Below are 11,807 nucleotides of genomic sequence, written 5' to 3'. Positions count from 1 at the left end.
CCTCTTATGTTAACCTATTTAGTCTTGGTATAATATAAATTAATAGCAACTCATTCTAATTATTTTTGCGTTAGAAGGGAATCCTGGTCCTGCATGTTTCTGTAATTTAACCCCTTTTTGTGCTGGTTGATCTCAATATGTGCAGTATATGTTTTCAATTTGAGTTATGTAAAAAAAGATGTAAAAAGACAGTGATGTTGTATTAAGGATGGATTGTATTACAAATAATAGCACCACCAATATAATGCTGATGACTTTCTGTCTTTAGACGCACATAAAACTGTTTCGGTTGGAGGTGCAACAGCTTTTCATACACTGTTTTATTTTTACATTTTTGGCATCACTGAAGCACTCAAATTTTCTCATGTTAATCATTATGACATGATGAAGTATTTTGCCTTTCGACAGAGGAAAAAACACGAAAACCACACAGCCAACTAATGTCAATAATACGGCAAATTGTATGCAAAGTATTCAAGCTGTCTTCCTTTTCTTTCTTGACATTAGTTGTAATTTTGTAATCAGTTGTGATGAGAAATTAAGACATTAAAGGTGTCTTTGTAACATCTGTATAAGTATTCTACTGTTTGGTGTTCAAGCTGTTGCAGCATAATGTGCAGACTTAGTTGAGTAAGATAAACTTTTAATGGAATTGGCATGCTGAAGAATGGATTGTAATCATATATATATATATATATTCTTTTGACACAAGCAGCCTCGAAGAAAACTATGAAATTGATTATTTTTTCATAGATCACACAAATCAATATCAGATGCACAAAGATTCAAATGATATTTAATGTGCTGTCTTTGTAACAGCTTTATAAGCCATGTCAATTGTTTAGCTTAAGTGATATACTGTGTAAATAAAGAAACTGGCACACAGCGTTGAATATGTGTCTGTATATGAGTCTAATGCTCACTGACAATAAATGTTGGAAGACACAATTAAATACACTGAAGATTTAGAGCTGATACTTAAGTGTGTTATTTCTGTTGAAAGGCCATTCTGCTTAATAATTAATCTAATTAGTCTTTAATTGAACCATTAAGTAAACAGTGAAACACATGCTAGATATAGATCGATATCTATCGATCTATCTATGTATCTATCCTGTATTAGCTGCTCTGCACTGGCTCCCTGTAAAATCAAGAATCACATTTAAAATTCTTCTCCTCACCTACAAAGCCTTGATTGGTGATGCGCCATCATATCTTAAGGAGCTTGTAGTACCATATTGCCCCACTAGAGAGCTGCGCTCACTAAATGCGGGGCTACTTGTGGTTCCTAGAGTCCTAAAAAGTAGGATGGGAGCAAGAGCCTTCAGTTATCAAGCTCCTCTTTTATGGAACCAGCTTCCACTTTCAGTCCGGGAGGCAGACACAGTCACCTCATTCAAGAGTAGACTTAAGACTTTCCTCTTTAATAGTGCTTATAGTTAGGGCTGAATCAGGTTTGCCCTGGTCCAGCCCCTTAGATATGCTGCTATAGGCTTATTGGCTACTGGGGGATGTTTTAGAATACACTGAGCACCTATCTCATCTTCTCTCTCTCCTAATGGACAAATGTACGTCTCTCCATTGCACCTTACTAACTCCATTTGTTGTGCCTTCTCGCCTCAGGTTCCATTGGACCTGGCTGTGTCTGAAGCCGGTCCTGGCTCCTGGCTCCTGGGTTTTTTGGGGAGTTTTTCTGATCCGATGCTGGGACAGGGATGTCGTATGTGTACAGATTGTAAAGCCCACAGAGGCACATTTGTAATTTGTGATTTGGGGCTATACAAAATAAACTGAATTGAATTGAAGCCACGACCAGCTTCAGACAGAGCTGATAATAAGGAATTTCAGTAATCTAGTCTAGAAGTAACAAAAGCGTGAAACAGTTTTTCTGCATCTTTTTGAGACAAGATGTGCCTGATTTTTTAAATGTTATGTAGATGAAAACAATGCAGTCCTTGAGATTTGCTTCATGTGGGAGTTAAAGGACAAGTCCCGATCAAAGATAACGCTGAGATTCTTTACAGTGGTGTTGGATGCCAGGGCAATGCCATCTAGAGAAACCACATCACCAGATAATTGATCTCTGAGGTGTTCTGGGCCAAGTTAAATAACTTCAGTTTTGTCTGAGTTTAACATCAGAAGTTGCAGGTCCAAGTTTTCATGTCTTTAAGACATGCATGAAGTTTAGCGGGCTGGTTGGTCTCCTTTGGCTTGATTGATGGATATAATTGTGTATCATCTGCATAACAATGACAGTTTATGGAGTGTCAAAGAATAGTCTCCAAATCTCTGCTAAACCCTCAGATATCCATGTAGATAATGTGTACAATCTGGTTCAAATAATTTAAATGTTATTAAATAAAATAAAAGGGTATTGTTATTATTATTATTGTTGTTATATTATTATTATTATTATTATTATTATTATTAATAATAATAATAATAATATTTGTATTATTAATATATATAGGCCGTTCTTATGTTATATATTATATTATGTATTCATTCTGAAATACTAATCTAATTTAAAAAAAATACTGGAACCGTCATCGTGATCGACCCACTCGACAATCATCCGCCCCTAGAGTTCGATGTATCTGCCATCAGCTCGTCATCCCTGCCTTCCAGTCAACCTGCGCACGTTACAAACACAGACCGCTTGTTCCATCTAAAATCTACAGCCATGGCAGATCCAAGAATACGGCAAATTAAGATCAAAACCGGCATCGTGAGGAGGTATGGTGGTCTTTTTGTTTCAATTAGACGATTTAACACGTACCGAAAAAAAGCTAACTACGTCCATGGGCTAATTGTAGCAAGCTAACTAGCTTAGCCGGGGCAGACAAGCTAGCTCCACATTGATCCGCGCGTGGAGGAGCGTTTGTCCGTCTGCTTTTCAACTACACCCCGGGGCGTTGTCGCGGCCCTCTGGTTGCTAAACCGTCGTCTTTTTGTTTGTTTTAATCTCCATGAAGGAAAACTTTTCCCCCAGTCTGAGCTGACGATGTAGGAAATAGCTGCACATCCATGACGCAGCATCACGTACCGCTGCTGGTATTATGGCCTGTGGTCATCACAAGGAGTATAAAGGCCTAAAGGTCTACTGTGACTGAGCATATCAAACGATTATCCAACATTTTCAACAATAAAACAGATCCTGTGTTGATCATTACTCGTAATACACCAGTTTCAAAGCCTGTACTATTAGTTGTGTAGTAACACATGGGAATATATTAGATTAATAAAACTAATACACAGACAGTAGTGGTTAAATGTAGTGAATTAAATCCTAAACAAAGCTGCTCCGAGTAGCTAAGTGAAAGTTAGTTGATCTGCGAAGATACCAGTAGAGTTAAATAGTTCTTTTGGGAGTTTGGTAAACGCAAACACTGAATGACTGAAAGTCAAATTGTATGAATCTGCATTTTTTTATTTTATTTTTTAAATCACTGAAATGTCAAATGTATTATAGTGTTGATATTCAAAGTATTTCTGAAGTAATCTTCTGTCAGTCATTTATTGACTTTGTTTCAGCTCTAGTGATACAGCATCGTATTAATCAGCAGGAATCAAGTGATTCAATAACAGTTTTTTTTTTCTGCTTTTACACCCCAAATATATTATTTTCCTAAATAAAGTCCATGGCAGAAATGTAATCAATATTCTGTCCCACTTCGTTCACTTTGCCTTAGCCTAAGAATTTTGTGTGTCTGACAAAAATCAACTCTTACAGTACAAAAAAGACTTATGAATTTCTATTAAAACGGTCAAATGTTATGGAGAATCTTTTACTTTTCAAACGAAATGTTATCAACACGCGTTTTTCACTCGTTTTCTTTGTTGAACCTTCTCACACTTGTAGCTCTAATGGGTGGCTGGAAGTCCCTGTTATACTGGAGGCTGATAACGCCAATCGCCCCAATAGCGGCTCGCATGCTCTGCATGGAGGCAGTGGCAGAATTATTAAAGGATGAATTTAACTGCACAACAGCTAATACTAAAGACATGTGGAATAAATGGTATAGTTTTGTTTTTGTCCCCGGCGGGCGTGACGAATCGGGGACGGACACGTCGTCACCGCAGAGACCCGATCGAGTAGCGAACACGGGACGGGGGACGGTGGGTCTACGTCATCGGTTTCTCTCCGTCCACGTGACTCGACCTCAGAGTTTTCAAACTAACGCGGCGTCGGTGGCGTTTTCAAACGCCTCGGGGTGTTGTTTTTTTTGAGGGCGTTCTAAATCTCTCGAATAAATGCGGATGCAAGACGATAACGTAGCAAAGGACGTGCTTTAAAAAAAATGGAAACGTAGCGGATGTGGCCTAAGACGGCCTGTTAATAGAGTTGGCATCCCCTGTGAGCTAAATGTGTGGCATAATGTCCTCGTTATAGTCGTCTGTGTGATGGACTGAGTATTTTTTTTTTCGCCGATCGGACAGACTTCTAATTCCCTCCCGTCAGCGCTGATCGTGTAATGTGCTATCGATTGTGTTTTGATGAGGGTCAGATTACTAACAGGCTCCCCGAGGCGGCGATGATGACGCTGGCTGGATTTCCCATAGCGGATAATGTGTCCAGTGTAGGGAAAACAACAGGACGATGGTGTTCTTCATCAAGCAGTGTTTCCCCCGAACTGCCCGTCGGAGTGTCCTATTGGATACTACAGATATTACACCCCTGTTGGCCAAAAGGTACCATCTTGACGCGGAGCTTTAAGCAAGCTGTTAGGTTTAAAACGAATGGATTGTCATTGCTTTCCGTCTCTTCATAATCTCCCTCTTTCTCCTCTCCTCTTACCTTGCTCTCTCTCTTCCCTCCTCCCTTTCCACACATCAGAGTTTAGAGGAAACCTGCCTGCTCTTTTTTTTTTTTCTTTTTTTTTTTTAGCCGGGCCTATTTCCAGTGGCTTTTCTGCTGCACATTCCAGTCGGTGCCTTTTCTGCCCTAGCGAGGCGGATGCCCTTAATAAAATGACAACAGTAATTTGCCTTTGTCATTCCGGGTCCCGGCACAGACTACAGCGTGGCTCAAAAATACAGTGCTAGAGGAGGCGGCCCGAATGTGTGTGTCGGCTGGCTCTAATTCTTTTTTTTTCTATTTTCCAGAGAGCTGCCTTTTCCATTAAGCCTGAGGTGGCAGGTCTATTTAAAAACCAGCCGCGACCCCACCCCTCATTCAACACGGCGCTCCAAGTCTGGGAGAAATAAGAAATTAACATCAGGCCTGGAAAAAAAGGGGGGGAGAGGAATGGACATTTTGTTATTAGACTGTCCTTCAGTTTTATTCAAATTATTCCAGCCTTCCCATCTTTTTCCCCTTCTCTTTGCCACCTTCTTTGACTCCGAGCGGGTGACATCACTCACTCTGCATCACTCAGCGGGAGCTGCTGTTGCATATGGTGGCTGTTTAAAAAAAAAAAGAAAAAAGCTTCTTGATGGATCCGTATTAGAATGAGTAATTGATGTAAAATATGACTGAGTGCCGTCGGCTTTCCTTGGCTCAGCACGGAGCAGCGTAACGCGGATGGGAAGGTCCTCCCAGTGATGTTACTGATTAATGAAGGATCACTCACTTACGCACACGCAGCTGATTTTTTTTTTTTTTATATATGAAAAATGTAATTTGTGTTGTCACCGCGACAGCCGGAAAAAGACTATTAGTTGTGAATCATTATCAATAGCGATATTTATTATGCCAATCAGGGTCGGAAATCTGTTTAATAGATTTACTTCCATTTGGCACCGTAATTGACAAATAATCAAAATTTATCAATGCACTCGAGCCAGTTTTCACTAACAATCAAGGAAAAGAGGCCCATTTACCACCTGACTTGGTCCACAATTAGGGGACTAAATTGATGATCAATTAATCTCTAAAGGACTGTGTGTGTGTGCGTGTGTGTGTGTGTGTGTGTGTTGGAGGTGAATAAAGGAGTCGCATGAGCACAGCGACGGTATCGTGTACGCTGGAATGAATGAGACGGTTATTATTTTTAATGCTGCTGGTTTACGCAACACAGAAAAATGCTGATGTACAACTTTAACGTTAAAGTTTGTGCTGGACGTTACTTTTGTTTGAATAATTAATTCCTAATGATTTAATTAAATCAGAATTCAATTAGACGTACAGCCGGAATGACGTAGAAAAAATGTATGTTATCCGTATTTTATGAACCGCATCATTTTTTTATTAGAATATATTTTTGAAGAAAGATGTAATCAAATGATGATTAATTAAAGTTAATGTCACTACATTTACTGAGAATCTTTAATTGCCTCTGGAAATGTTTACGATTTAATGAACGTGAAAGTGATTTGCTAATTTTCTGTTTTATTAAACAATGTATGGAAAGCATTTCCGTCATATATTAAAAATATATATATATATTTATATATATATATATATATATATATATACACACACACACACATACTGTGTGTTGTATTCCGCGAGGAGGACTGATGTGTTCGGTGGTTGTTGTTGAGGTGTGTATCTCGGGAGATGATCTCGCCCTCGGTCAGAGCGACGTTGGGGAGAACGAGGATGGATGAGGTCTATAAAAGGTGACCATTGCAGCTCGCCTTTTTTTTAAAATAAAAACTTAGTGTTTTAATCCCGTTTCGGCCTCTATCATCTGTCTGGGAAGGCCGTGTGTGTTTCCACTTCCTGTTTGATGGCACAACGGCCGCGTCACTGAACCGTCTGCTCCTCTCTTCCTGTCGGGGGTAGGCTGGCGAAGGAGAAGATTTCATACGTGAAGGAGGCGAAGCAGCAGGAGGAGAAGGTGGAGCGCATGAAGGCGGAGAAGGGAGACGAGTACGTCCTCAGGAAGCAGGTACGTACGCGCGGATCAGCTCAAAAATAAAAGTTCTCCTGGTCTTTGATGTTGTTTGATTAAAGCAGCCGGACGACAAGGATCCAGATTTTCGTCCCAGAAATAATATTAATCGCTATGAAGTCGGTAAAACATCAAAAGTTTCTATTATTATGTATTTTACGAGATTATATGAACTCCCAGTGCTCATTTTCACAGAGCAGAGCCTGAACGCATCATAACGTAACCCAACTGAACCACAAAAAAAAAGCATAAATACCCACAATTTGGCTGAATATTGGCGGATAACGATCGTCGGTAACACTTTTATTGCACACCGCGATGGTTGACGATAGTTTTTCGTGCCACTACCGCACGACAATGATGTCGAAAACGTCTCCATATTGCATTTCCCGTCGTCAGGGTTTTTTTCCCGCGCCCTCAGCCGGTGGGTGACGAGGTGTCGCTCTCCCCGTAGTTCGGGAAGTGGAATTCTATCTTCTTTTGGCGTAATGAGGTCGGTCCACAGTGATAATGAAGAATTAGGTTTTGAGAGGAGAACCATTAGTGATTTTTGTAATTCGCTTGATGCAGATGTAATTATATCATGTTTCTTTAGAGGAGTTTGATAATTACTGACACGCTGGTGATTTAGTGTCCCCCTCCACTCCCATTGGGCGCCCTCCATCATTTATGGTGCGCACTTGAAGAAGAGCGGGTCGGGTTTTTGGTTGTTTTTTTTAACGTTGTTCACTTGCTTTATTACTTTATCTGTGCGTGGGGCATCTTTACGCTTTGACACGTTTCTTTTTATAACTTTTAAAAATGCAGAACAAAAGGACGAGGATGGGGGGGGTGGAGGGGGGGTCATCATTTACCAAAAAAATTTAAAGGAATATTAAACAAACGGCAATATCTTCTGTCTGTAAGGCTACTTCAGCTTTTTGTAGTAGAGCCCAGATAGTTGACATTGTTTATGAATGTATTCATAGTGGTCTTGTACTTCTTTTTTTTAAACTTTAAGCTAAATCTTGCTGTCATATCTATAAAAAGAGAGAAACTAAAGATGAAATCTTAAAAACCCGGTGACCTTGAAAGCAGCCGAGTGTGTAGACATTACTAAAATAGTTGGGTCCATGAATACTGCTCCACGGGGTTCTGGGTCCCAGTTGATTTTGGATGTTTCTCTTCTCGATGGTCCCGCCGCAGCGGAACCGCGGAGCCGGCCGGCGGCGCTGCTTCTGATTTATGTTTTACCCGTAGCATTAAAATTCAGCGCGTGTGTGTTTTTTTGTTTTTGTTCATTCGTGCGGCGGCCGGCTCGCCTGGTGTTAAAATGGGGGAGATTGGGGAGGCCAGATGGATTATGGTTTTGAGATGAGAGGGCTGAGGCAGGATGGATTAGAGGTTTTTGTTTTAATGGAATCAATACGCCCGTAAGTGTCATCGTTATCCAGCGCTGATGGGATCATTCCACGGCAACCGGGAGGGCGCCGTGACTTCTCCGTTTTTCAACACTCCTCACCTTGTCATATCGGGACGGCCGGGGCCCGGCGCCGCTGGTTGTCTTTCGGCGTGTCAGTTAGCCCCGCCTCGCCTCGCGTACGAGTTCATCCGACTGCCTGTTTGTGTGCACAGCCGTGTAATGTACACGCGTGCAGCGGCGTCCGTGTTTTGACTCGAGGGGGGGGGGGGCGGTGAGGAAGCGTCTGTCAGTGAGTGAGTGTGTCTGACAGCGTTAGCCAGCTCCTCTCTGCTCTTTAGGGGTGCCGGCTGGGGGAATTCCACACCAGCCGTGGCTGTGAAAGCCCCCCCCCTCCAGGCCGTAACACAGTTTCACTCCAGGCGTAGTAATACCGCTTTACGCCTGATCACGGTGCCCTCGGCTCCGGTGGGTTTTCTTCATTCATCCAGGTGTGTCAGTCAGATCGGGGCGGTCCCCCCCACCCGGTCCCCCTAGCGGCCCAATCGATAACTCGATAACATATTTCATACCCCCCCACCCCCCCCCCCCCCCCCCCCCCACCCGAATGAATACGCCCATTTGGATTAATGCTCTGTGCTTGTTTTGTGTGATGAAAGTCTTATTAACACAAGTGGTGATCTGATGTGGTTTTCAGATCGAGGTTTTGCAAGAGTCCCACATGATGGTCCCGGACTGCCACCGACGTCTGACCGTCGCACACGCGGACCTGCTCCAGTTATTAGTAAGTGAACCTCCCCCAACGGGACCAAATCCGTATCGGGGGGGACTCTCGACCCCTTTATGTCGTAACGAATGTACGGCCTTGTGAGACCACGGAGACGCCCATTGAAAATAACTGTAGCGTAGCATAGCGTAGCGTAGCATAGCTTAGCACAACATTTTTTTTAGTGCTTTAGTAACCAAATCTGGCCTGATTTGTGTGAACTTGTTCCACGGCTCATTTTGTAGGAGAAGGTGAACATTGCTATTTTTACATAAATTAAAGTTGCATGAATACTTTTTGGTCCTTTTCAGGGCCAGAAGTTATTCAAACAAGTTGACAGAGGCACAGTTGTCATATTATTGTGTTTTTTTAATGGTAGCTAACCATTAAAAGTTGCCTTTTTCTTTGTAGACAACCAACAACTACATTTTTACACGTGAACACATCATGATAGTACTCATTTTCCCTGAACAGAGCCTGAAGGCATCGTAGTGGAACTGAACCGCTGTGCGTCGCCCGTTAGCGATCGTGACTATAAAAGCATTAATACCGATGTCCCGATCGTATATTTTACTGAATATCGGCGGATAAAGACAGTCGGTAAAACTTATATTTCACACACGGTTAACGTTAGCCTCTGTAATTGATCCGTGGTTCTCATGCGTTGGGGGGCGGGTCCACTAACTGTGATGGATACTGTTACTGTCCGATACCTTTTAGGCCCTACTGCAAGGAATTATGGGAAAATGCTTGTTTTTTTGCGTGTGTGTGTGATTTCAATGAGTGTCACGCGTTGCACTAATTGACAGTATTTCGGCGTATCGGTGCCCGGCGTGCGTCTCATCCCTTCAGGGCTCGAGTTGATGCAACATAAGCATGCGTGTCTCGGGGTCATCTCAATTAAGTCGGAGCAACAGTCGGGCAGCTGGCGGTGTGAGAGCAACGTCCTCCTCCTCCCCTTTTCAGACAGACGTGCACACATACGCACACGCTCATCACAGTTCGTTAGCAGCGCTGTCACTTTTTTTTCTTCCGGTGACCACCGCAGGAACTCGATTAATTTTTTTATTTTTATTTTTTAACGGCACGGACGACCCGTAGCGGCTAAATTTAGATCTCCGTCACGTGATGCTGACTGAAATGTGACCTTAAGGATTTAAGTTTTTCACCACGACGACACTTTCGGTTTCAAAATAACAAAGTTAAGGGTTGTGGAGTAGTTCTTAAGTAGCTCTCTCGTGTAGGAGATGGCGACGTTGTTCTAAAATGGCAATAAAACTAAAAGCTTATGTGTGTGTGTGTGTGTGTGTGTGTGTGTGTGTGTGTGTGTGTGTGTGTGTGTGTGTTTTGTGTCTTTCCAGGAAACAGAAGAGGATTTGGGCGAATCAGAGGAGTACAAAGAGGCTAGAAACATATTAGACTCGGTGAAGCTTGAAGGATGATTTCTGATCTGTTTTCTGTTCTCACTGTGAGATTCACTTGCTTCTTTAAATGTCCATTCCTTTTCGTCAGGCCCTGTTTGGAAAAACCTGCCGAGGGGGCGAACTGAATCCATTCTCTGTTCTCGACGTGATTATTTTCTCCTGTTTACCGTTAACGTGCCACCGCGTTTGATCACGCTCCTCCTGGGTGTGTAAAAAAAAAATAATAATCACACAAGCGCACGATAAAACATTCGGTTTATCACGGCAGAGGAGTCAAGGTTTTTTTTGGGGGTATTATTTCTCATACTGATGCACAATCTGGACTCCAAAAGACACAATTAAATACACACGCCTTATGTTTGTCTTTATGATCATCACTTTTAATGGTGTGGGTCCACTGCTGGATTGATTTAAAACACTGTAATCGGTTTACATTAATACTTTTTCTGAATAATATTTTTTGCATTCCTTTTGTATATGCATATTAAAGGAGGAATAAAAAAAGCTTGAGCCTGCAGGATGTTTATTGGCTCTGGCTGACGATGCATCCCAGAATATTTAAGTAACGACTATATGCATTCTTTCGATTGATTGATCGTTTATGAAATGACAGGAAGAGGGGAAAAAAGTGACACGTTTCCTTTTTAATTTGTGTCGTGTGTCCAAAACATGGATATATATTCAACTTTAGTGACGTAAAAACAACAAATAATCATATTTGTAAAACTTTTAAACAACAACTGTTTCTTTTTTTTCTTTTTCCGATCATTTTCAAAAATGTGTAATTTTCTTTCTCTCTGTAATCGATTAATAAACTGATGGTTTCAATGCTTAACCGGTGGATTTAATTGCACAGTTATATGGAAGCTGCAATAAAGAGGAATTACTTTTTTTTTGGGGGGGGGGGGGGACGCCTGTCTGTTTAAAAGATGAATGATAAAACGAGTTGTTACATCTATTATCCAAATGGCCTAAAAAAAAAATAACGACACCTTTTCCTTTCAGGCTGAGAAGAGTCCTTCCTGAATAGTCCCACTAATAAATGAACTCAAATTGCCAGACAAATTAAGGTTACATTTGACTTGATCCTTATTTTACAGATTTCGATAATTATCGGGATCACCCCCAAAGTCTCATTAGCGCCCTAATGAGGCGCTGCTACTGCGTGACATCCACCCCGCTCCGTCTCGTTAAGGAAATCGCTCTTCAATGCTGATTATTTTATTTGCAGGTATAATTATATTTCTTTCGGCTAAATCACGGCCTAATCGAGTCCGGGTGTGTGTGTGGGGTGTGTGGGGGGTGTGTGTGTGTGTGGTGTGGGGGGGGGCAGCAGCGGCGCTAATTGAGGCATGAGATGCGGCGACGGGGCGCTACAT

At 41.9% G+C, this 11,807-nt stretch overlaps 1 protein-coding gene across 1 annotated transcript; it reads left to right on the top strand.

Moving 5' to 3' along the window:
- The first annotated feature begins 2,590 nt into the window (after positions 1 to 2,590).
- tbca (tubulin cofactor a) lies at positions 2,591 to 11,263 on the top strand. The gene is made up of 4 exons (XM_034547226.1): positions 2,591 to 2,736; positions 6,731 to 6,836; positions 8,936 to 9,022; positions 10,366 to 11,263. Exons 1-4 carry the CDS (start codon positions 2,684 to 2,686, stop codon positions 10,444 to 10,446), a joined length of 327 nt encoding a protein of 108 aa, XP_034403117.1. The 5' UTR covers positions 2,591 to 2,683; the 3' UTR covers positions 10,447 to 11,263.
- The last annotated feature ends 544 nt before the right edge of the window (positions 11,264 to 11,807 follow it).

Source organism: Cyclopterus lumpus, chromosome 12, assembly GCF_009769545.1.
Source record: "Cyclopterus lumpus isolate fCycLum1 chromosome 12, fCycLum1.pri, whole genome shotgun sequence".
Classification (NCBI taxonomy): Eukaryota; Metazoa; Chordata; class Actinopteri; order Perciformes; family Cyclopteridae; genus Cyclopterus; species Cyclopterus lumpus.
This window is presented reverse-complemented; position numbering and strand designations above follow the sequence as displayed.

What these genes read in the sequence shown, in the direction of transcription:
- tbca (XM_034547226.1), top strand. Translation starts at nt 2,684, where the DNA reads ATGGCAGATCCAAGAATACGGCAAATTAAGATCAAAACCGGCATCGTG. An exon ending in AAAACCGGCATCGTGAGGAG is followed by an intron (nt 2,737 to 6,730) that starts GTATGGTGGTCT and finishes TGTCGGGGGTAG; the next exon opens with GCTGGCGAAGGAGAAGATTT. An exon ending in AGTACGTCCTCAGGAAGCAG is followed by an intron (nt 6,837 to 8,935) that starts GTACGTACGCGC and finishes TGTGGTTTTCAG; the next exon opens with ATCGAGGTTTTGCAAGAGTC.